Source organism: Ascaphus truei, chromosome 2, assembly GCF_040206685.1.
Source record: "Ascaphus truei isolate aAscTru1 chromosome 2, aAscTru1.hap1, whole genome shotgun sequence".
NCBI classification, from domain to species: domain Eukaryota; kingdom Metazoa; phylum Chordata; class Amphibia; order Anura; family Ascaphidae; genus Ascaphus; species Ascaphus truei.
In genome coordinates, this window is record NC_134484.1 from 109,479,705 (window position 1) to 109,505,605 (window position 25,901).

A 25,901-nucleotide genomic window follows, 5' to 3' on the forward strand; every position below is an offset into this window, starting at 1 on the left:
CTTGGAAGTAGTGATGTGCCGGGAAAAATCCAGACTGCTGAGGAAGTAGGTCAAAGTCAGGCCTTTCAGAAGGGCGAGCAGGCAGACCTCACTTAAGAAATCATAAGAGGCCTTGCAGGAAAATCGGTCTCTGAGTCTGACAAGGAGCGGGTGTTTTGGGATAAAGGGAGACTGTACAGGGAGTAAGAAAAAAATGGTTCGTACCTGGAGTGTACTTGCCACTTACAGAAATCCCTAATATAGTGGTGCACAACAGACCATAAAGTATATATAGGTCCAAAGATGCTCACACTGAGTCTACTATAACAGTGTTTGGCGCGAGGTACTCAAACCCTTTCTCTATTAGACTGTACAGGGAGACTGATCCTAACAGCAAACAGGAACCCTGGGCAGCTGGTAGTGCCTGGGGAATTTCAGGGTCAGTTACTGAGGATAGCTCACGAAATCCCATAGCCAGGATATTTGGGGATGATCAAGACCAAGGCACGGTTAGCCCTTAACATTTACTGGCCTAACCAATACAGATGTGGCAGTTTACTGCCATACGTATCAAAAGGGGAGGAAGATTGGCCAAAAGTCTCACCAAGGTAATATTAAAATCATAATTCAACACGAGGTGTGTTTTGGGATCAGACATGTGAATTTTCATCTTCTACTCCAGTGACCTCTCTGGGAAAGACCTATGACAATCTGTATAGGGATGCCTGTTTGTTGTATCCTTTTATATTAAGAAACTGTTCTGCATCTATTGTGACTGTATGTTCTTGTAATAATCTTTTTCTGTAATCTAAAACACTGTATGTATATATATATATATATATATATATATATATATATATATATATATATATATATACAATATATTAAAACAATCTTTAGTAAGTGATGCTTTGGGCTCTGATTGAACTGGTTGCATGCTTTATAGAGAGTAAAGTAAATTGTTTTACTCATTTTGCTACAACAGATTTTTATGTGTTAAAGCTGCAGTTCAAGCTGACGTTTAAAAAAAAAAAAAAAAAAAAATATATATATATATATGTGTGTGTGTGTGTGTGTGTAACCCTGTTTCCCCCACCCAATCTCATATAGGGTCTGTTGTGGGAAATGCTACTCTGGTTACTCATTGTAGTGTGGTGCATATCTGCTGATAAACAGTGGCCCTGAGTCTCCTGCCTGGTGTTATAGGGGAGGTCAGGACAGGCTTCTGGGGCCTTGCCGAATCGTACTCACGGTTACAGCGCCTCCATCTCTTGCAGCCCCCAGAGATGTGGGGAGAAATCTCTGCAGGAGAACTTATCTCTTCTCCTCCCTGATAGATTTCAGTCTCAGGCAAGGAGTATGTGAAAACAGGTGTTCTTTATTCTTGTTCCTCTCTGTCTCTCACAAATCAAAGGCAGCGTTCAACTTACACTGCAATCAATTCTCCACAGCAGGGTCTTCACCCGTAGGATATCCCTGGACCTTCACTCCCAGCCACTGGCCACCAGGAGCAGTCCTTGCTCTTCCCTTACCCTCTGGTAAGGTAAGGGGAATAGTCTTCCACCACTTCCCACGGGGAGGGCCTCAGTAAGCAGAGCCCTGCACTACTGTGTTGGATAGACTAGCCTCTCTCAGTGGTAGAGGCAACTGGCTAAATTGAGGAAGTGCAGTTCCTTAAGTCAGTTCCAGTAAGAACCAGCCCCTTGTCCCTGATTGGACACTGGGCCTGATTGCACTACCTTGTCTGACTCACTGAGCTTGAAGGTGTGGGGAAAACCCATGATTACTCCTGTCAAACCTACCCTTACTAGGGATTTCTGCCAGGAGGAGGGCTGACTTGTAGCCCAAAACCAGCCAGGGCTACATATTAATTTTTTTCCCATTCAATATGTGCATCAATACAATCTGCACACTGACAAGTGATTAGCTAAGCTGCAGATCGATCTGTTCTCCTGTAATCAATCGCGTGCTTGGGGCTATCTAATTCAGTTCTTGCACAGCATTTTGGGCAATGTAGTTCCTGGAATATGATTGACTAGACAGTTACTAGCTACAATTGGTTCACTGCTAGAGAGAAGACGGGTTTCAAGAGCCAGAGCCTATCAGAAGGGAAGGGGGCTGTCACTTTGGAAATGCTTCCTACATTAGAAACATTACAAATGTCTTTAAAACATGTATTTTACATTTTTAAATGCTACAAGTATTTTCTAATAGTCCAGAACTGATTTATTAAAATTAAAAAAAAACACACACATCTAGGATATTGCTTGAACTGCTGCTAAGTGCAAAGTTTTTCTGTAATAAGTAGGGACCTGAGACTCTGCAAATATCATTTGATATTTCTTGGGTGGTGGAAACGAATCGATATGATTGCAATCATGTAATATTAACTCATTGAAAGTACCTTGCACAGGAGAAAAGTGAGTTGGCTAGAATATTAACCCTGGTTGCATATCTAAGTCACGTGCTCACAAGTGTGCTGTTCGTGGCAGATGGTATATTGGGACGGATTGAGGGGAGATAGTACTCATTTGAAGTTTCATGTATGGAGAAAAGTGACACAACTAGAAAGCTGTGTATATTAACCCTTGTCCTGTATGCAGGTCACGTACATTTTAATAAGCGGAGGTTACTAAAATGGTTATGATAAGTTAAATAATGGAGTTGATAGTTCCCTCTCTGAAATACAGAGTTATTGATTTGAAGTGTTGTAAAAATATATTTTCTGTAAACATAACCACATCTGTCTGCTCGGGTTGCCAGACATCTATGTGCAAAAGGGAAACATATAACTTTTGTTTATTTATGTTGTTGCTGTTTTCCCCCTCAAAAAATCAATTTATTTTACATTTTTTCATTTAACTTTGTCGTATTGGTTCTAGAAATGGTTCAGTAAAATTGTCAGTTTTTATAATGATTTATTATAGAGAACCTTTATAGTATGGCAAAGATTGTAATACAGAAAATGTCTCTTGTTAAAAAGTTTGCACTGTAATAAAACTTACCCTTTAATATTGCCAGAAATTATATCAAAATACTATTGTTTAACAATTCAAAATACAGTATGCTACAATTGAGTGTGTTTCTAGTTTGCTAGGTGCCAACGATAGGTTATTAATGCAATTTACATTATTAGGAATACTGTTATATTAGAAGTAATTACTCTTCGTACGATACGACAGAATATAATGACAGAATATAATTTATATTCTCAAACAATAACTTACATAACCATTAAAAGTATTTAATTCTATATTTTCATTTGAGACAATGTCTATTCATTGTATATATTTTGGGACCAAAAAAAATGTATTCCCAGTTTTTGAAAAGGGTACTATATTCATCCATAAGTAAAGATAATAAGCAGAAACTGCATCTTGCTGCCACATTTCTTCACCTGATGGTGTGCTTTTTCCGACTATTGTAATCTATTTTATGTAACTTATAAATCATTTGGTTGGATCTAATGATTTATTACTGCTATAATGAACTTAACAGGCATCAATGCATCAATATCCTCTTTGAAAAAAGCCATTGTCAAGTCCTATTGGGATGATGATCAGTTTACTATTGTTATTAATGACCCTGATCATCCTTTTGGATTTATAAATAACCTTCCGGGATGACAAAGGTCTTTTGTTTGGACAAAAATCAATGCATATGTAAACACATTTGCCCTAGAGCACAACATATTATTTTACATAGTTTAGAATCAAAGTTGGGGAACTGGGAAATACTGTAAGCCCAAACTGCACCATTTAGTTAAAGCATCAGTCTAAAAACAAATATTCTTACTGTGCCTTTTATTTCATCTTGCTGAGCTTATTTTATACTACTGAAACCACGGCCCGACTTTCAATGACTCTGCCAAAACAATAATTACATGCTAGCTGTTTTAATGTTGTGAAATGTCAGACTTTCGGCCTGGGAGGCTTTTAAAACTGACCTTGTTGCTTCTTTCCATTCATTAAATTACAACCTTTACTTGCTGGTCACATAGGATACATGAATTTTCATACAATCTTTGCTCAAAAGATTTATTGTTTGCTTCATTGTGAATTATTTGACGAGCCATTATTTGGCATGCCAATCATCATCTCCAAAATCTAATTTAGTTGCCTAATTCACATAGCCAATGTTTATAAATGTTTCTGTCAGCATAGCAATTTCAAAGATTAAAAGCACATTACAAGATTCTGGGTTTTGGAACCCAGTGCAACAACATTATATTCAAAGAAGTCAAATTCCTAGGAACAATAAAAAGACTGGCATTTGTTTATAAAAATGTACTTCACGTGAAGAATGCTGCTGCATACACACATTTAATTATTGTTCCAGCTTAAAGGATTACAAATGTATTTCTCCAATGAGCCAATTAAAAGCAGAGATGCTAACCGTCTTGCTTTTGTTGGTCTATACTAGTCACTCAGAATAATGTGGTGCTGTACATTCAGCAAGTCTACCAACTCTTGAATATCAGTTTTCCAGAGAAGGAAAAGGTTTGCAAGACATGTATAAAATATATGAAAATTATGAATTGCACAATATCAATTATCACAAAATATACCGTTCTCACTACTTTTGTTAGGTGCTATTTTGGATACCAACAATTCCATACTTGAAGTAATTATGGTTCAGCAATACAGTCTTTGGGAATTCTTGATGGCAAGCATTGAATTGCATTATACACTTTAAGCCTGTAATTCCTGCTGTCTTCTAAATTCTAGCAGGTCCTACACCTAGAACGCTCTCATGTGACTCTACATCCACATTAGCCCGTACTGGCTCGTACTGTTTCCACAGTGCTCCAAGACTTCATGGTCTCATCTGTTCCCATGGTTCTAATATTGGCCCTGACTGGTTTTGTGTATCTCCAGGCACGATAGTTCCAGCTACCATGTATCTTGGTTTCTCTGAAGTGCCACACAGATACCCAGCAAGCTCTAAGGAACCCCCAAAATGACAACATTATATATATATGTGTGTGTGTGTGTGTGTGTGTGTGTGTGTGTGTGTGTGTGTGTGTGTGTGTGTGTGTGTGTGTGTGTGTGTGTGTGTGTGTGTGTGTGTGTGTGTGTGTGTCAATTGGAATGCTAGTGGGCGTGGCTAAATTTATGCAACAAAATACAAAGAAGCCTAAAGCCACATCCAATATGACAAAAATACACAGTGAAATACCTATATATCTCTTGAAAAAGGGTAATTTAGTTAAACCCTTTGGCCAAAGCGTTATAAGCCTGCTAGCCACATCAAGGCATGACCATTAGCAGGTCCTAACACTAACTGATTACCAGCCTCAACTGTTCACAGTTACTAATTATTTGAAAATAAGTAGTCATTAAGGGAATTTTAAAGTATTACATTCTTGTTCAGTATCCTAATTCTCACATTGGGGATTATACAATAGACTGTAAAAGTACAGATTGGGACACTATCACACATAAACTCACATGAAAGTCAAGGGGAGTTTCCAATGCAACAGTGTCCCAATACTATTCTTGTTTAAAGAAGAAAGCTTTCTTGGAGCTCAACCAGACAGGAACACCATTAGAGCAAAACATGGATGAATTTAGCAGAGAAGATTACATGAGAAGAACCTGATTGTAGAAAAAACCCTACTGGGCCAAGGTTAAAGCAATTTAATTTGAGTGTTTTACTTCATTATTGACTCACCTGCTGCGCCATCATCTATATGTCTGTGTGAACCAATTACTTTTCAGTATGAAATGCTAATTGAGAATAAGTACCAAAGGGCCTCAGATCATATTTGAATTGTTTTTGTGCATCAAAATGTTACTGCTTAAAAGTAGTAGAAACATTAATAAAATGTGTATTGTATGTATGAAGGCTACATACTGTATGATGCATAATTCATTGTTTAAAATTAATATATTGCATCATGCTGAATACCTGATTGATACAATTTAAATTAAAATAGAATTATTTGTATTTTTTAAATGTATAACTAGTGTTAGTAAAGGTACATTTTTAATGTAATATTATTTATAATAAATATGTATAGGGATTAGAAGCCCCAAACGTGTGCTTCCCAGTACAAAACATCATCATCATCTTTGGAAAACAAGATATAATTCCATGTAAAGAATGTAACAATGAACTAATAGCTGTTTGATTATTCAGGTGCTATTTGAGAGTATCATGAAACCAAGTCTGTAATGAAGAAATATATTTATGCATTTAAGTGAGGTTAGACAGCACTGGTAGCGAATGAAGGGGAGGATATAAGGGAGTAATGGGTTAAAGTATAAATAGTCCCGAATGATATGCCGCCCAGAAGTGCTCCTCTCTTTCATACAAACATTTGTATAGAAAACTCCTCTTGAGTCAGACTACAATACAATGTAACTTGAAAGATGTATAAGAATTGCCAAATCACTTGTAGTGAATTGTGTATTCACTGCACTGGTGTTGGAATCAACAGCAGAGTTCCTTCAGCATGCATGCCTCTCCGGTTTGGAATCAAGTGAGATGAGAGAAGAGCCCGAGTAAATAAGCTCCAGAAAGCACAGCAAAGTCCACAAACAAAACGGGAACCAGACTGGGATGCCAGCAAAAATTCTCTTATGCGTTTCGCGCACCAGGCACTTTAAGCGCCTGGTGCGCAACACGCATAAGAGGATTTTTTTGTACTTAACAGTCATGTTGAGAGGAATTCATGTACAGAAATAAAACCTACCTTTTTTGCTGACATCCTGGTCTGATTCCCGTTTTCTTTGCGGACTTTGCTGGTCTTTCCGGAGTTTGTTTACTCAGGCTCTTCACTCATCTTATTTATTATAAATGTAGATTCTATGAAAATAATACATTTGGTTAAACTATATAATTAAACATCAATGCTAAGTCATATATATTTTATGTTAAAACACAACTTAATTGTGCACTAACAACTTGGCAGATGATTTTCATGCACTTTCTACTTTTTTTTGCACATTTTAGTGCATACCCTTAACATGTGTTCTCCTAGCACAGTTCATTTCTGTGCACCAAAACAGTTTAAAAAAATAATCATGTTTGATGTTGATGGGGCAGATTGAGAAATTTTAGGTTAGTATATTGGCACACACAAAATCAATTTAACAAAAGATTTATGTTCGAAAATTTTGCCCCAATAAAGCCATTTGCCACACTTGATACATAGGCCTTAAGAATTGCTGATCATGACTTTATAGGTTGGAATTAAAAAAATAATAATTTTGGTAGGCTAACTTGACAAGCTGCTTTACCTGCCAGTGCCCAAAGCAAAGTACAGTATGTCTCACAAAACAAACTATTTGCTGTAATGGGCTGAATGAGACCATGTTTATTCTATAAGTACAGAAAGAAAGGCTTATACCCAGGGTTCTCTAGGACCCTGTCATCCGTATTGTATGCATAACACACTGCTTGCGGAACTTTGGTTCAAATGCAAGATGAGTAACCTCCACAGTTCATAAAGTCTACATCTATGAACACCAATCAGCCAATTATGGTATCATCTTTTCTCAACCCTTTGTTGAATTTCTCCTGACAAAAAAAAACTTTGCGGAAGAGAAAGAGGAAACTTAATTAGTAGATAAACCAGTTATTAACCTACACGTGGTTAAATTAGTTTCTATTCAAATGCTAATTGCTTGATGAGAGGAGCTGAATTACTGGACACTGAAAGTACCAACAGTATCAGAGATATTTAAAAGGCAATTGCAATTTATTAAATAAACATAGAGGCTTCTTTATTAATAAATGTATTACACCAATTTGCAGGAGAAAGTTTTAAACCCATTTACTGCTAGAAGGCTGGTGGCACGTGTCATGGGGCTTCCAGGATTGTGACCACATGATTACTTGGGGTAGTGATCACTTGGTTACCACCAGTCCCCAGTGATGTGAATGGAAGCGGTTGGAGCTCCACTTCCATTTCAAAAGCATTCTCATTCCAATGAAGCAGTGAATATCGTCTCCCTCTACAATATCAGCAAAATAGCATGACATTCCAACTACATATACAGTACAGTACATCAAAAGGGCTTTTGGTATGCCAGCCCTCATGATGTACAGGCAACGTCATTAGGACAGCCTGAGGGTTAATTATAGCAACCTTATCTCTCTAAACAACATGTATTTTGGCTAAAATTCCATTTCATAAAAAATGGCCTTAAGTCCATAGTTTTATGCTTAAGTTTCATAAGAACCAGAGAACACTTCTAACAACACTTTTCTAATTTCATGGCTCACTGATCAGTCAGTAAAGATTTAAATAATTCAGAGAGAAAGCCTATTCTGTTTCTTTTTTTATAACTTTGAGTCAAGGAAATTTTTGACATTTAATAGGTTTTTAACCCTTTTAATAACTCTTCATTATGATGTTGGTTTAGGGAGAATGGTATTATAAGAAGGGAGAATAGTACTGTAGTCAAGGTCTTTTCTGATTAGCTTTGAGACCTTTAGCCGTTCATATTAAAACATGAAAGAGAAAGACACGGTAAGTCAAAATTACATTGTGTGCACTTTCATTTTTGTGTAAGTGTATAAGTAGATTAATAAAGGGAGAAGTATGAGCATAATATAACTTTAGCATTTATGTTGCAAGACAATCCATCAAAAATATTTTATGGCCAAAGATCAAAGTCTATTTGCACTTTTCAAAAACCATTATCATCAAAATCATTTTAGGGCCTTTAAAAATGAGGAAGCAATACAGAATCAATCTTTAATTGTGATGTCCTTATTTCAATATTACAAATATTAATAACCATGTACCTTTCACAATCTGAATTTCCTGCTACCTTTTTAACTTAGAGCAAATAACTTTTAAACATATTAAGCACCCTTTTATATATCTTAAAACTATGATGAAATCGTACTTTGTAGAAAATAGGAAATATATTTCCTATGCAGGAAATTGGTGACACTTATTTGTATACCACTTGTTTCTATGAGTTAACAGAATACTAAATCATATAAGGAAAGATCAAAGTCAATATAATATGTATTCATATGTTAAAACAAATTACCAACACAATATGCTTTACAAAAAAAGTTCAATATAATTAACAAATGTAAAATAAATAAATGAAAGGACATTTCTTAATTAATATTTGTAACATCATCTACATTTACCTATATTTTCCATTTGGTTTTAAAGGCTCAAAACCTTGAGTGCAATATAGAGCGGAGATAGATTGTTAGATTCTGCAGGATAAATGTTGCTGTGTTGCAAACATGTTCTTCTTTGAATATAATGAGACCGTTTTGGCAAACGGGTGAAACAACATTTGTGGGGTTTTACTGAAAGAGATCTAAGAAATCTGTATGTGAGAATCCACAAAATGTTGGTAAATTATAAACAGCTGAGAAAACTGGATGATCCTCATCAGATATCTAAAAAAAATCATAATGTATGATGAAATCCACCAACTTTAAATGTACATTCATATTTAAGTATATCCTTGAGACATACAGTACTATATCCAGACGGACATTTTGAAAAATGTCCAGTGATTCATACTGATCAATGCCTATTTTTTTCTTTCTTTCTAAAGTAAGTTATTTGTACAAAGGGGTTCAGTCCATTCACAGTTCAACTCCAGCAACATCTTTCAGTCGCCCTGGGGACAGTACTCAACAATGTTCAGTGTCAAGCGTTGACAGACAGGGGTAAATGGAAGGGCTTCAAAGATGCTTTACTGTCTCTTGTTTTTTCTTGAAACTGGCATTGATCCAGGCCTTGCCTGCTAACACCATATAAAGCAGCAGCTGGTGAGTAACATTAGCAAATAAGGCCTGGGGGTTACCCATGTTCTAGTTCTCTGTTCACCAACTGCTATTCAGTAAAACAGCTGGATCAAAAGAGATACAGTTATGATGTAGTTAGAGCTTTATGTGTACAACTGTTTTAATATAAATTGTCTGCTAGAGGCAGAGATAATGATAGCTTTGCAAGTGCACATATTTGACTGGGAGGTATGCTGGTATGTATTTATTTTTTATATAACACTTATTGTATATGCAGCAGAGAATTTACAAGTGTGTAGTCCCATTTGGTGACCGAGACACAGGGAGAAATGTGATTTATGCCAGATCACATGGAGCTAGGAATATACAGTATCATACACCAGATCCCCCCACATCAAAGAATAATGCTTTTACCACTAGGCAACTGGTATTTGGAAAGAACAGTGACCTTAAATATATAACTATAAGTATACCCTAAACATAATGTTGCACAAAAATAGACCAGTATGGATTTGAATAGTTGGGTTGCAGTGATCTAATAGGTTTTAAATGTGTTTACATAGACATACAGTACATACAGTATACGTATCCTATTTATTTTTTCCAGGTCATGTCCTTTGCGTTTGGGGCAAGAAAGTAGTGCTGAGGCAGGATTCTGTATTATGAGAGCCATGGAGGAAATATCCATTTTGTTTATTTTTCCTTTATTATTTAAATTAGGGAGAACAATCTCTGTGTGAAATTGTTATCTCTTGGTTCTGCATTTATATAGTATCTTTTCTCCTTGTGCTACTTCTTCCAGTAAATAAACAACAACATTTTTTTATATAAAATTTCATGTGGTGTCACTTTGAGAGAAAAGAACAGAACTGCTACCCTGCAGTCGGTGCAATGGATGCTGGGAAGTTACCGATTTTTTTGCTGGAGGATGATCTGATTAAAAAGTCTGCGTGGATCAGAAAATAACATCATACACAATGAATATCTGAATAGTCCAAGTGTTTTTCATGGGATTTAATTGGATTGAGACAAACATTTTCAGAGTAGAGGGTATATAACATGCTGTTTTGAACCTTTAGAGAACGATTGATGAATTATAGACCCATTTTCAAACACACAAATATATGTGTTCCCCTTTTTTCTCTCATATGTATAGCAATAAAAGTGAGACAATTCATGGTTTTGCTGTATTTTGTCATCAACATTGCAGCCATGAGCCATTTTGATCTATTTGTCTCAATTTTGTTGTATTCGAGAGAAAGAGAGAGATTTCCATCGTGAATAAGACGTTAACTAATGGCCATTGCTGTTTTAGATTACGTTACATTACTTACCCTAATGAGTGAAGCTTAGTGAATCTAGCCCAAAGAGTGTTGGCGATAATTGTAATACGTGCAGCTGCATTCACTAAGAATTATTTATTCTTAAATCGGTTGTGATAATCATTCTCATCATTGTCATAACTCAGCGTTAAGTAATGCTTTAGAAACAAATAAGTATTAAGTCATACAAATCTCAATTAATCAGCACTAGCAATGCTATATTGAGTGAGAGAGGATGCATGGAAGGATCACACATTTTTATAATAGAGTTATGTAATGGGATTTCTTACAAAGAAAAACTCTATGACATTTGTTCAGGAACCCAAGGGGTTATATAAACAATAAATATGGTACGAATAAACAAAAACATAACATCCATATGTGGAAATAACAAGCCTTTAGTAGCACAAGTGGCCATGTAGTCATGGGAATGAGAATGTGTAGCTGACCACGTGGGATTCTAAGGGGTTAATATATTAGTAAATTCAACATTGTTGATATCATGTATTTGTACAATTATTCTAGGTCATCTAGTCATATCTTGCCTATTTCTACAATAGCTATTATTTACATAGGCAAGATAATGAGTTTAATGAATAACAAATGATTAGCCATCAATTCTTCATTTGCACACATCTGAATACTCATTTGCATACACTGAGTAACAATAATACTGACATACCACAGTGGTAAAAAGCCCCTTATTGCTTCTTTAATGCCTGTGATATGACTTTAGTTAATAGAACGATAAATACGATTAGGTTTAAATAATGAACGCAAATGTCTTAATTTATCAACCTTTAGTGAATCATCCTCTAAATGAGCATGGACATTAATTACTCGGCAACATCTGTGCATTTTAGAGACATTTTGAAAACATTTGATATAGTAATTAGCTATTTTGTACAGTGAAGATGAAGTTGTGAGGCGCTGCAACTGCTTCAAAGGGAGAATGAGACCGAACTGCTAAATACTAATACAAAGATAGTATTATTGGCATATAATGATAAGCAGCAAGAAAAAAACTCTTAACGCGTTTCGCGCTGTCGTCTGCGTTTTATCAAAGACTCTTTAATAAAGCGCAGGCGCCTGCGCAAAACGCATTAGAGGTTTGTTTCCTTGCTGCTGTTCATTATGTTATGGAAAATAGCTGAAGAGCTCAAATGCAGGTATATCTCAAAATGATAATAAGCCAGACCACTGTAAAAGGGTACTAACAATTGATATAGTACCTATTGTGTCATATAATGGGTACTATCCTCCTGAATACAGGTGGTGTATGGTGCAACCCACTCACCATCAGTCTCATTGGCAGGTTCCCCTGAAAAATATACAAGTACTCACATCCTGGTAGGGCAGGCAGGCAGGCTGTGCAGCTACTCAATGCAATACAGGGAAAAGGGAGACCAAAAAGCGCACCAGCACAAATGGAGCAGGAAGAACCCAGGACAAAAAAATGATTAAAAGGGCACTTTAATGTGACAAAAGACCCATCCAATGCATTTCGAACGTCGCAGCGTTCTTTTTTTTGATAACTAACTGTAGCCCACCGATGGGGGACCCGGTGAGCAATGCTCTGCCTGACCTCCTAGGGGAATCTAGGCAGGGGGGCGCAGTAGAGCAGGATGAGATAGAGTTAGCTCAGTGCACAGCAGAGAGTACAAGTAAAGGCTATGCTAGAGCAGCATAGGGACCTGTTCACGGATAAGCCAGACAGGACACATATCACAGATCACCCAGTGCTTATTGGTGATCAAAGACCTCTGCATAAGCATGCTTATCGAATATCAAGCAGAGGTGAAAGGGAAAAGAGAGGGAAGTGACGGAGATGCTGGCCCTAGGGGTAATTGTACCAACTCAGAGCCCTTGGGCTTGTCGAGTAGTCCTTGTACCTAAGAAGGACAGAATGGGTATGGCTGAAGTATTATACTTAGGGCACAGAGTGAGTGGAGGGCATTTGAAGGCCGAACCAGCTATGGTTGAAGCTATAGTTCAGTTGCCAGTACCTAGAACCAAGAAGCCGATCATGGCATTTTTAAGCACCACGGGCTACTATAGGAAGTTTGTCCCTCAGTATAGTGCCATTGCTAAACACCTGACTGACTTGACACAGAAACACCTTTCATTTCTGGTAGCCTGGTCTCCTGCCTGTGAAAAATCGTTTCAGGCATTGAAGACAGCACTGGCTACTGCTCCCATCCTGGCTGCACCTGATTACACAAAGAATTTAATTGTGCAGACCGATGACTCAGACTATGGTATCACTGTTGTACTCAGCCAGGTGGGGGAAGAAGGGGTGAATACCCCATTGTCTATCTGAGTAGGAACTGCTACCCAGGGAAGTGACTTATGCCACAATTGAGAAGGAGTGCCTGGCCATAGTTTGGGCTCTGAAGAAATTGCAGTCCTATTTGTATGGCTGGTCCTTCACTGTGACCACAGATCACAATCCACAAAGTTGGCTACAAAGTGTGTCGGGGGAGAATGGCAAACTGCTTCGAGGGGGCCTTGCATTGCAAGAGTTTGATTTTACCATCCAGCACAAGAAAGGCAGTGAGCATGGTAATGCTGATGGACTATCCCGACAGCACAGACGAGACCACGACAATTCTAAACCTTGCCCTAAACTAGCCCGGTTACATTCTGGGTATGTACTGGGTGTAACCTGGCTAGTTTATGGCAAGTTTAAGGCATTTCTGCATTGACTAATGACCCATAGGATTAACACTGCAGGGGTCCCTGGCAGTCCCATTCAGTTTGAATGGTACTGCCAGGGACCCCCGCTGTTAATCTGATGGGCCATTAATCAATGCAGAAATGCTGGGTCTAGTTTAAGGCAAGTTTAAGGCATGTATCCAGCATGTACCTGGGTGTACCTGGGTCTTTTTGGCAATTGCCACTGGTTTGTGTTAGAATAGTCGCAGTCGCTGCTGTACATCCCTAGTGAGCCTAAAACCTCAATAAAGGTTTAAGCCCATTTTGTTACCTCTGATCCATGTATTGGGGTTCCAGAGTGTCCGCTCTTGAGCCCAGGGTTTGTATATGCATAACCTGTAATGTGCGGTAATAAAGTATTTTATTTGTTTTTACCTTTCAAGGAGTGGCAGCAAGCAGAGATTGCTGTGGTATGGGTCTCGAGGGGGGTTTGTGGAAAAAGTGTTGTCAGAATGTGCCTAGGTAGCCGGGGTCCATAGTTGCTGGATACCCCAAAAATGTACCCGGGAAGCATGAGTGATTCCTATATACATGTAGGCACATTGTCTTGGCAATACATCTGCTTGAAACGCTTTCGTGACTCACCACTAGGGGTTCCCTGTTTCAGCACAGACCAGAAAGGTACAAGGGGCATAGGAATGTGAGGTGTCCCTTAAACAGTCAAGGAATCCCTAGATTAATGGGGACTCCCAGTAAATGCCCAGGTCACCCAGAACCGGTATAGGCATTCTGAGGTGCTCCAACCATACATATACGGTTGTGAGGGGATTCTTAGAATCCATACTAAGTCTATGCAATAGTGTGTGGGGAATATGGCTAGTGAAAAATAAAGTGCAGCTTTTTATTCTATTTCCCATACCAGAAAGACTTAGGTTTTTAAAGTGTAGATTTTATTAACAAAGTGTGTTAAGTGCATATATGCTTTGTGCACAGTAAATGAGCTTGGACTTTCAGAACCAATGTTCTGACAGGCCACTGGGGCTACCAACTTGGTGCCAATATGTCTGACATGACATCGGAGATGAAAGCCACAGAGGATGTCTGAGGTGTCAAGACCATTTGGGCAGGAGGGAAGAGCTCAAGTACCCACGTCCTGGGATGAATGGAAGTTCTCTGAATTTCCATTTGCCCCACCATACTTGGAGGAGCCCAACCCAGCGTGTGGCTCCTGAATAGCAAGTGGCTGAGGTGGCAACCTTGCATATGCCCTTGGCAGATTCAGCACCCCCACTTGCCCGGCTTCATAAGACCAGCATCGCTCTGATTGGCTGGTTAGGAAACTCCCACGCCCAGAATGGCTGCAGGGTTTTGTGAATGAAACTCAGAATTATTATAAACCCTTGAGCTACTCAGATTTGTAGATTCTAAGCACCCAGTCCAGCAAGTAAATTCAAGTCCTCTGGAGAGAGGGGAGCAGTGGCATCTGGAATTGCAGACTGATTTCAGTTCCAGGACATTTCAGGCTAGGTCCCTGTCAGGGTAAGTTTGGGATTTAGAAGCCCCTGCACCTAGGAAAATCTAGTTTTCACCCACAGACCCCCAGTAAGTTTGTCTTTTTTTTATGTTGTTTGTGTAAAATTGTGTGTCTGCCTTTTCCTGTGAATAAATGTACAATTTATTTCATTGACCTGTTTTGCTCAATGTATGATCCTTGTAAAAAGGTGTAAATGCCTGGTCTCCCATGACATGGTGCCAGGCCTGGACTCCAGTCCAGAAAACATAGTGTGGGGGAAGATCAGGGAAAATCTCTCTCCCTGCACCTAGAACTATAAGATAACCCCAGTTTTCCCTGTTGTAAATGTGTATCTGTTTATGTCAGTTGTGGATAACTTTTTTCCAATAAATTAATTTTATAAACTCTTGTGTTTCTGTCTGGGGAGTTGTTCCCTGGTGTAATAGTCCTGGTCTCACGTGACAGCCCTGAAGCTCTGATACACAAACGGTTGCTAAACTTTATAAGGCCTTTATTCCGATGAGAGCTGAGGCATGCTATAGTTTATAACCCTATTATTTTTGCAATAAAATATAGAGTGACCACTCATTTTCAATTATGTCCTGGCCAGTAAGTGATATTAAGTACTTTAACAGTGATTATTTTTAACGTGATTGCTATGGCTAACATAAGTCTTGCATGCATTTATACAGAAACATGATGTGAGGGACACAGGTCTTATGTGGTACACATGTAAGTATGTCACATACATTATTTAGCTTATTACTCCTCATCTGTATGCATGATTACACTGCGAAAAGACAGTAATGTTTAATTTAATTTTCTAGGTTGTGTCAAAAGTGAGGTATACTAGTGTTGTTCTTTGTCCTAAATTTTCCGAAAACCGGGTAACAGGTACCCGGACAAAATGAATAATTTTAACTGACCGGGAACCCGGCTATCTGGTTACGCGGACGGCACTTACCTGCAGGGTGAGCAAGACCGCTGCGGAGGGTGAGGAGGACTGCGGCGACGTTATGGGAGCAGCAGCAGACGTCCTGGTGGCGGTGGCAGCAGCAGAAGTCCGTGTTCAGTCGGCAGAAGTAGCAGGAATACAGCACACAGCTGATGCTTGTGGGAGCCGGAGAACCATGTGACCGGAGAAGGAGAGTTCCTATTGGACAGCCGGGGAGGAGCCAGCTGTCCAATTGGAACACTCCTTCTCCGGTCACATGGTTCCCTGGCTCCAACCAGCATCAGCTGTGTGCTGTATTCCTACTGCTCCCGCCGGCTGAACACGGACTTCTGCTGCTTCCGCCACTAGAACATCTGTTGCTGCTCCCAGATGTTGCTGCGGTCTTTCTCACCGGTCTTCCTCACCTTCCGTCGCCGGCTGCAGGTAAGTGTTGAAGTATTTTTAGCTACTGTGAAATTGCCCGGTGCCGGTTCCGACCCGGAGCCGGTCACAGCCCCCTGCAGCTGGGTCCGGGTAATTTCCATGTAGCTGAAAAACCACCGGGTAAGCCGGGTACCGGGTAATTTCCGGGTACCAGGTACATCACTAATGTATACATGAGATTGATATCGACTGTATTATAATTGTACTGTAGTGTAGTGTAGGTCTCTCATGATCTGTGGAGTCCACACGGCCAGGTACTCTAACTACCTGGGAGCGTGGAATCACTGAGCTGAGCAGCTCCTCAATTGGGGTCAGGTGCAAGGGGACAACATGTGAGCCTCCTCCAATCTTCTTAGCTTAAGCATCATGATCCGCTAATTGTTTTTTTACTTTGCCTTACTCTCCGCCTATCACGTTTTCAGCATATCAATGGCACGGACAGTATTCAATTGTGCATTAATGAACTGCGGCATTAATGTGCTGCTTTTTAACAATGCTGGTCTTTTTATTTAGAGCCACCATTAATTTAGTGTGGTTAGCCACCACACTTTCAATTAAAATCTGAAGCTCCTCATCATTAAATGTAACACTCCTTGTTCTGCCTGTCCCAGCAGCAGTTGTAGCCACATGAGTGGAGGTAGGAGGTTGAGAAGCCATCTCTACAGTGTTGCAGTAGAAAATGGCTGAGGTTTGCAATTGGGCATGTGTATTTATTAAAAATTGTAACATGATCATGGGCGTAGTGTTAAGGGCCCACTAATACGTAACATTCCCTAATAACACTCTTTCCCAATGTACATGTGCAGTGTGTTTTTTTAACACGTCTTAACACTATGATAAGCCTCGCTCATCCAGGTAATGTCATGATGGTCGTTTGGCTAATGGACTTTACTTTTGCATCTCATTAGCTTTGAGGATACCCGTTAACAAGGAGAAAAATTATATCGGTCCCCTATTTCGGGAACGTTACGTTATTAAGTCAAAATTAACTGGACTCGGTGTGTCTACCCCATTGAACCTCATAACTAGAGACATCAAATACTGAACTCAATGGTCAAATCAGATTTCACAAACTCTTTATTATTTTCTCTTAACCAAAAGTAGAGACTTTGATGCCCAAAAATATATTTTTGGAAATACATTACAGAAGAGAAATGTAATAGTATACAATAAAATAAATGGCAACATGCTACTTGCTAAAACAACATTTTGTATTTTTAATAATGATAATTTATTTTTTAATCAGTCATAAAATGTATGAGATTTTTTTGTATTCAAATTAAATGTAATATCTGCAAGTGAATATTTATGATTATATTCTGTAAATCATCATGCTATTGAGACATACAGTTGGTACACAAAATATATAGCAGGAAAGGAAGCATGGTTTAAAAGGTATAATAAAATAATCTCAAACATTTTCTTCTTGTTGGATAGATGCAAGAGCTACAGAATTCTGCCGGAACTCAGTACACGTCTCATTCCCATATAGCAGCTATGAGACAAAGAGTCCAGCCTCAAGATATCAGACAGTCAGGGATGATGCAACATGGTCAGTTGACTACAATCAACCAGTCACAGCTGAGTGCTCAGCTTGGATTAAATATGGGAGGAAACAATGTTACCCATAATTCTCCATCTCCACCTGGAAGTAAATCTGCCACACCTTCACCATCTAGTTCAGTCCATGAAGATGAAGTGGATGATACTGCCAAGGTATGAACAAATCTTGTAAATCAATTTAATTCTAGTCATTGTATGGTCAATTAAATAATATGTTTCGTGCACATAGTAGATCTGCAAAAAGTAAGAACATAAGTTTAATTGTAGGTTAAAGCTGGTAAATTCCGGGCGTTATTGAAATCCCTGCTCTCTGATTGGTAAAAATTTCGGGCATTATTCAATCAGTAATGGCCCGGAATTTTTGGCAGCTTGCCAAGTTTTTCAGCCAATCCGCTTTCAGTTCTCATTCACAAAGAGTGAAATTTGCTCTTAGACAGGGGAGTTTATTGGACAGAACGCAGCAGCAAGGCACTGACTCCTCCCCCACCCTGCCTACAGAGAGCTCTGCACAGGAGAGTGAGGGGAAAGGTTTGTGTGTCTGTATTTGTGTTTTGTGGTTGTAAAGGGGATCAGCAGAGTGTTTTATTAGTGTGTGTGTCTTATGTTGGTGTGTGTTTTGTGGGTGTAGAGGGGACAGCAGAGTCTTTTTGGCGTGTGTCTGGTGTGTGTGTGTTTTGTTGGTCTAGAGGGGGAAGTGCGTGTGTGTGTCTTCAGTGTGTGTTTTGTGGATGGAGGAGGAGTGCAGAGTGTTTTGTTGGTGTGTGTCTGCAGTGTGTGGGTTTACAGGGGGCTGCAGTGGGTGTAGAGAGGGGCTGCTGGTGTGTGTTTTGTGGATGTCGAGGTGGCATAGTCTGTTTTGTTGATGTGTGTGTCTCTGCAGTGTGTGTTTTGCAGGTCCAGAGGGGGGGGGGGGGCTGCAGTGTGTGTTTTGTGGGTGGAGGAGGGGTGCAGAGTGTTTTGTGTGTGTGTGTGTGTGTGTCTGCAGTGTGTGTTTTGTGGCTGTAGAGCTGTCATTCTGTTGGTTTGTGTGTGTCTGCAGTGTGTATTTTGTGGGTGTAGAGGGGGGGCTGCAGTGTGTGTCTTTAGTGTGTGTTTTGTGGGTGAAGGAGGGGTGCAGAGTGTTTTGTGTGTGTGTGTGTCTGCTGTGTGTGGGTTTATATGGGAGCTGCAGTGGTGTAGAGGGGGGCTGCTGTGTGTGTTTTATTTATGTAGAGGGGGCAGCAGTTTGTTTTGTTGGTGTGTGTCTGCAGTGTGTTTTGTGGGTGTAGAGGGGGCTGCAGTGTGAGTGTGTCAGTTGGTGTAGATAGTGGAGGAGGGCTGCAGAGTGTGTTTTGGTGTTTGTGTGTGTCTGTGTTTTGTGTGTTTCTGGGTGTAGAGGGGGGCTGCTGTGTGTGTGTTTTGTGAGTGTAGAGGGGACAGCAGAGTCTTGTTGGTGTGTTTCTGCTGTGTGTGTTTTGTTGGTGTAGAGGGGGAGCTATATATAGTGTGTGTGTGTCTTCAGTGTGTGTTTTGTGAGTGGAGGAGGGGTGCAGAGTGTTTTGTTGGTGAGTGTGTCTGCAGTGTGTGGGTTTACAGGGGGCTGTAGAGGGGGGGCTGCTGGTGTTTGTTTTGTGGATGTAGAGATGGCAGAGTCTGTATCTCTGTAGTGTGTGTTTTGTAGGTGCAGAGGGGGACTGCAGTGTGTGTTTTGTGGGTGGTGGAGGGGTGCAGTGTTGTGTGTTTGTGTGTCTGTGTGTGTCTGCAGTGTGTTTTGTGGGTGTTGAGGGGGGGCTGCTGTGTGTGTTTTGTGAGTGTACAGGATGGAGGAGGGCTGCAGTGTGTTTTGTGGGTGTAGAGGATGGGAGCTGCACAGTGTGTAGGGTGACTGCAGAGTGTGTTTGTGTATATAGAGGGCGAATGCAGCGTGTGTGTGTGTGTGTGTGTGTGTGTGTGTGTGTGTGTGTGTGTGTGTGTGTGTGTGTGTGTGTGTGTGTGTGTGTGTGTGTGTGTATAGAGGGGGCTGTGTGTATGTACAATTTCCTTTTAATAAACTTGCAGTAAAAGCATAAGAATGTAGACAATCATGCTGATTAAAATCAATATGACTACAAACATTTATTTTTTTTATGAAAAATTAAACAAAATTAAAAATAAGCCTACATTTAGCCTATAATAGTAATAATCCCCTCAGAACAGGGCATTACTGGCCAATAATGCCCTGGCTGGAAGAGTTGAAGGCCCGAGGTGAAGCCGGGGGACTTTAACCCAGCCAGGGCATTATTGGCCAGTAATGCCCTGTTCTGAGGGGATTATTACTATTATAGGCTAAATGTAGGCTTATAATGCCCTGGCTGGCATTATTGGCCAGTTATGCCCTGTTCTTCGGGGATTATTACTTAAATAACATATGTAACGGGTATTCCCTGTGAATACAGACGCTACTACTGCTGTGTATACCTGTGTGGCTCTCAGGAGCCTAAGCCTCTGCTCGGGGAGCCTGGGGTACATACATATAACAATCTCGTGGTGCAAAGCCTCCACCTGGGAGGGATCCCAACGGAGTGGGAGGAGGCCCTCACAGGAAACAATCACGGTATCCACACAGTTGTAAAACAGGACAGGCTTTACTGCATATATTCGCATAACTTATATTCTACTATACATAACATTCAACGTTGCAGTTTGGGTAAGGTATAACATACACCCCTCTCCCACCACCGTGTATCCCCAATCCGTGTCCAATAGCACTATGCAAGGCCCTTGGCCACTCTCCACGTAAGTGTCCCCAAGTGATACCCCACCCTTTAGGCGTGCTTCTTGCGTTGCTGTACAGTGTTGGTGCACTTGAAGAATGATACCTGCCCGGGGCTCCCACCCCGGGGTTCCGCAGACTACGACAGGGATTCCGCCGATCCGACGTCGTCCTCCGCACCGGGTTGGGTGAATTCCAGCGTGGATAATATCACCTTAGTCTCAGTGTCTTTGGTGGCGTTCTGAGCCCAGAACCCACCTCGCAGGGCTGCACGGCTTCAGTGCTGTGTCCCTGACTATACAAATAGCTAATGGGGCAGTGTCCCTATCTAGGGCCTGTCCCTATAGCACCACAAGCTACACAGTGGCTCAGGACCTAACTGGGGCCTAGGGGGGGCTGCTGGCCTAATGCAGTGGGTCACTGACCCCTGCACTCACCTCCTACCCCTAGCTTGTCCTGGTCCTGACTAACGTGCTCCTTGCGCACGAAATGTATCTAATTCTCTCCAAGCAGGGAGCTCCTGCAGCCCTATTGGCTCCCTGGCATCATGGGGCCGCTCCCGAGGCTCATGGGACTTGAAGTCCCATTCAAGAGCCCTCCTCTCATTGGTGGCGTTCTCGCGTGCTTGTACTGCGCATGCGCGAGCTAACCAGGGCCTCCCGTCGCATCGGCAGTCTGCGCATGCGCGAGGAACTGTCATGGCGGCGCCCTGCACCGGGAACCGCCGGGAGCGCCTCGCAACCCGACCGCGACCCTAGCAACCGGCCGCACGCATCCCCGGCAACCGGCCGCATCTGAGGAGAGCGCGCTGCGCGCGCACATGCCCCCACACCTAACCGCGAACGGCCGCATCTAATCCCGACTGCCGCACAGTGAGTACCCGGAGGGGGGGGTCCGCAAGCAGAAGGGGGACCTGGCTACACATATATGAAGCATCATACTGAGCTTTTGTTTTCTAACTAAGACCTGGGACATAGTGCCCCAAACAGTGCGGAGGCGCGCTGAGGCTCAGGGAAAGTGGTGCTTTCCCTGGCCTTACACAGCGCGCCGTCAGGGGGCGGGCCAGTGACGTCACAGAGCTGGTTCGCCCTCATTGGGCGAACCGCTCACGTGACCGGCCCTGCGCTCCGGCAAGCGCCAAATTTAAAAACTCTGTGAGACACACGCTTCCGCAAGCGTGCGCCAGCCCCTGCTAAAGCCGCTCTCATTGCGGCTGCAGGGGCTCAGTTTTGAGCAGCAGCGCGCCTCAGCACGGGTCAGCGCATAGGCGCTGACCATGCCCGAGGCCTAAGGTTCCATAATTTAGTTTAATTAAAGTATATACTGTTTGAAGTGACAGATACTTATTAAGAAATAGTTATATAATCTAACACTTGAAGCTTCAATATTGGCACCTCTCATGCAGCGTTCCCTGTGCGTTCTGGCGTGCGACCGCCCCCCAATCTATCCAGGCCCAGTACATGCGTCAGGGCGCAATTAGCCGGCGCGCTGTACTGCAAGTTTTCACACACAATTCTTTTGTATTTGGAACTTGCGATGGAGGCGTGGCCACGCCCCCGCTGGCGGTTCAGCCAATGAGGGCGGACCAGCCGCGTGAGGTCATGACCACGCCCCCGCAAACCCCCCACGCCCCCTCCCGTCACAAACTCTCCCTCTCTCCCAGGACCGCGATCTGCGGTGAAGCGCTGTGCACGCGCCGCCCCACTGCCGGGCACGCGTGCTACAGAACGCACTGGGACTGCAGCCTAATGCTACAGAGTTATTAATTTAACTGCTATGTTGCTTACCTCCTGCTTGTAGGCCTCGGTTGTCATTCTAAAGAAAAGAATGCCATGGACAGTCTGGCAAATGTAAAGACTGCAGAAATCGGACAGTATACACTGTATACTGGGTGTGTTAGATTTAACACCTGCATATTGAAAATACAATTTATTTAGATTATTTATCAATCCAGTAAATTGTCATTATCCTTATTAACTCTATACTGAAAGCTATCCCATTTTCTTTGTTATTGATCAAATAAAAAGCTATGAAGAAGTTATTTTATAGACACTCTAGGCAAAAAAAGTAATATACCCAAGTAATGTGTCATTTCTTAATATCCCTGCAGTTTTTCTTACACAATTGCACTACTTTTTGCAGTGGTTATGACATTCTTCATGTACTGCTCTGGTATATAACGTATGTCTCTACCATATGTCTGTAAAACTTATATTATTCAGGAATGTTATCTTTCTAATGGGCATAAATGTGTTATTATGATTAAACATAATGAATTAAATAAAAAATAAGACTTTAAGAACCTGGAAGAGTAATTGAACAACTGTAGCGCATGAAGTAACAAGATTTGTGACCCTTACAGCAAAAGCAAAATGTGTATGCTTGAGCAAACATATGTCTCCCACAATAATGCAAGTATTTACTAAGATTTTAATGCCAAGGAAGATTCAATGCTATGTAAATGTGAAACTGTGTTGAAGCTTGTATACATCCTGAGGCAGTGCTGTGTCCTCAGATAAAACTTATAGCATTTATAATGTAACTAAATTTACAATGTATGTTTTCCATAATTGTAAATGAGCAGACTAAATATTATTGGCTAGAGATGCTAATTTTATCTTTCCGGCTTGCAATGATCCACCAATACATTTATTGTATGGCTCATTCTATTTCATAGCACAAAACATAAAACCAAAGAAGACTTTAAACAGACTAATGTCAAGTGACCTGCATCTTCATTAAAATTACAGTAGTTCGTAATGAATTTCAATTTAATTCAAGAAATGAGTTTATTATTGCAGAAAGAATTTCCAATTTGATATTGGCTGCCCTCTTGCCTTCTGAGCAGTATGAAATCTATTACCTTTCCATGTAATCTAATTTTTAGCCTTCCCCAGAAACAGTTTACAAAGGACTGCTATGTAGTTGCAGATAGAAAATAAAGCAATACAATCTGATAATCAGTAATTATCATTTTAGTTAATTTATGTAAGTGTTATAGGAATAGTTTTAGTAAATTACAATTGTCTGTGCTATTTCCTTATGAAAATTACCATTGCTTCTATTCAAAGCTGAATTTTATCTACATTATACTCTGTTACGAGTGATACAATTTGCACTTATGCATCTAAACGTGATATTAAGTAAAGTGTTTGACCCCTCCCTGTAGATTTCTATCTCCTCTGTATCGTCATATTGTACTCTTCCTCTTCCTATTTCTCTTCCTTCCTTCTTTGACTGATTTTTCTATGTCACATAGGAGGTAGCGTCGCTGTTGCTCTCCTCCTCTCTCTGTTCCATTTGCCCTCTTGGTCGTATTCCCTCCCATTTTCTCAAACCTCTTGCTTCCTCTCTAATCCCTTCACTCACACATATTTTAAACTCCTCTCTTAGCTCTGGTACTTTTTTCACCTTCTACAAGCATGCAACTGTTATACCTTTACTCAAAAATAGCAAGCTTGACTCTACCTGTCTCCCTAACTATCCCCATGTCTACCTCCTGCGTTTCCCCTCTAAATTCATTGAACACCTTGCTCCAATTTTTTCTTACCTGCTATTGTGAACCCTCTATAATCTGGCTCACTCCACTGAAACAGCCGTCACCATAATAACGAATAACCTTCATGCTGCCAAAGACCAAGGTCATTAGACTCTGCTAATATTACAAACTCTCTGCAGCTTTTGATAATGTGGACCACCCTCTTCTCCTTTACATTCTCCATTCTCTTGGTATCTGTTACAGAGGTCTATCCTGGATATCCTCTTACCTCTTCCATCATACTTTCAGTATCTCCTTCGCTAACACCTCCTTCTCATCAATTTTTCGATGGGCGTATTGTACGTGCACCCCAGAGTTCTGTCCTGTGACCTTTTCTTTTTTCTCTATATGCACTCTCTCTAGGTGACTTTATCACATCTTTTGAGTTCAAATATGACCTTTACGCTGATGACACACAAATTTACCCTTCAACACCTGACCTTACACCTGCTGTCCAGAACAGTCTCTGAATTTCTCTCCACTATATTATTCTGCATTACCCTCTGCCAACTCAAACTTAACATGTCAAAAATGGAGCTCCTCATACATCTTCCCAAACCTGGCCCTATTGCCCCTTCTCCATTACCGTTGCAGCACTATCATACACCCAGTATAACACACATTCTGCTTAGGTGTTACATTTGACTCCTCCTTCACATTCTCCTCTTACTGTAGTGCCCACGGTTATTCTAACACAAACCAGTGGCAATCGCCAAAAAGACCCAGGTACATGCTGGATACATGCCTTAGACTTGCCTTAAACTAGACACAGCATTTCTGCATTGATTAATAACCCATCAGATTAACAGCGGGGGTCCCTGGCAGTCCCATTCAAACTGAATGTGCGCTACATGGATGCCACTATACAAATAAAGATATACAGAAATAAATACTTTTAATTTTCCATGAACTGTAAACATGAAATCATTAATACTCTTTTTCAACACCAATTTTCTCACCTTTTAATGAAACTGTTTAATCTCTATAAAGCAACTCAAGCATTTATTTTGTATGACGTACAATTGTAGCCCGACTAACCATTGCAAAAAAAAAGTGTTTGGGGCAATTCTGCAAAAGTTTAAAGTTTCAGCATGACTGAATGCTGCCTGGAAGAAACTCACCCCTAAATACTGTAGATCTAGCTCTGTTACAGGTTAACGCATCCGAAGGGGCATTTACTCACTTTGACTTGAATGGGACTTGATGCCCATTCGGGTGCATTGACCGTAATGGAGTTTGATAAACACCTCCATAATTGTAGCAATCCACCGATATAAAAAAAAAAAGTGTGTGCCGAGCATGCGCATTTTAAGTGAAACTTCTTTGTCTTTTGTCACTGTTTTTTCACAGAAATTGTATTTGTAATGGTGATGTTTTTAATTAAAACACAATTTCAGGGCCAAAACACAATGAAGTTGGACTTAGAACACGTGTTTTAGCTATTTGCACTTTTATATTTATAATAACTGTGAATTCCTTGTGTGTGTGTC

General features: G+C 40.7%; 1 protein-coding gene across 5 annotated transcripts in view; it reads left to right on the forward strand.

Annotated features, from left to right (window-relative positions):
• TOX (thymocyte selection associated high mobility group box) overlaps nt 1-25,901 on the forward strand; it is a 386,296-nt gene that overhangs the window by 311,680 nt on the left and 48,715 nt on the right. For all 5 annotated transcript variants that reach the window (XM_075584054.1, XM_075584058.1, XM_075584056.1 and 2 more), the window contains one exon: nt 18,017-18,295. In XM_075584054.1, coding sequence (XP_075440169.1) covers nt 18,017-18,295 — 279 coding nt within the window. The remainder of the gene's footprint in view (nt 1-18,016; nt 18,296-25,901) is intronic.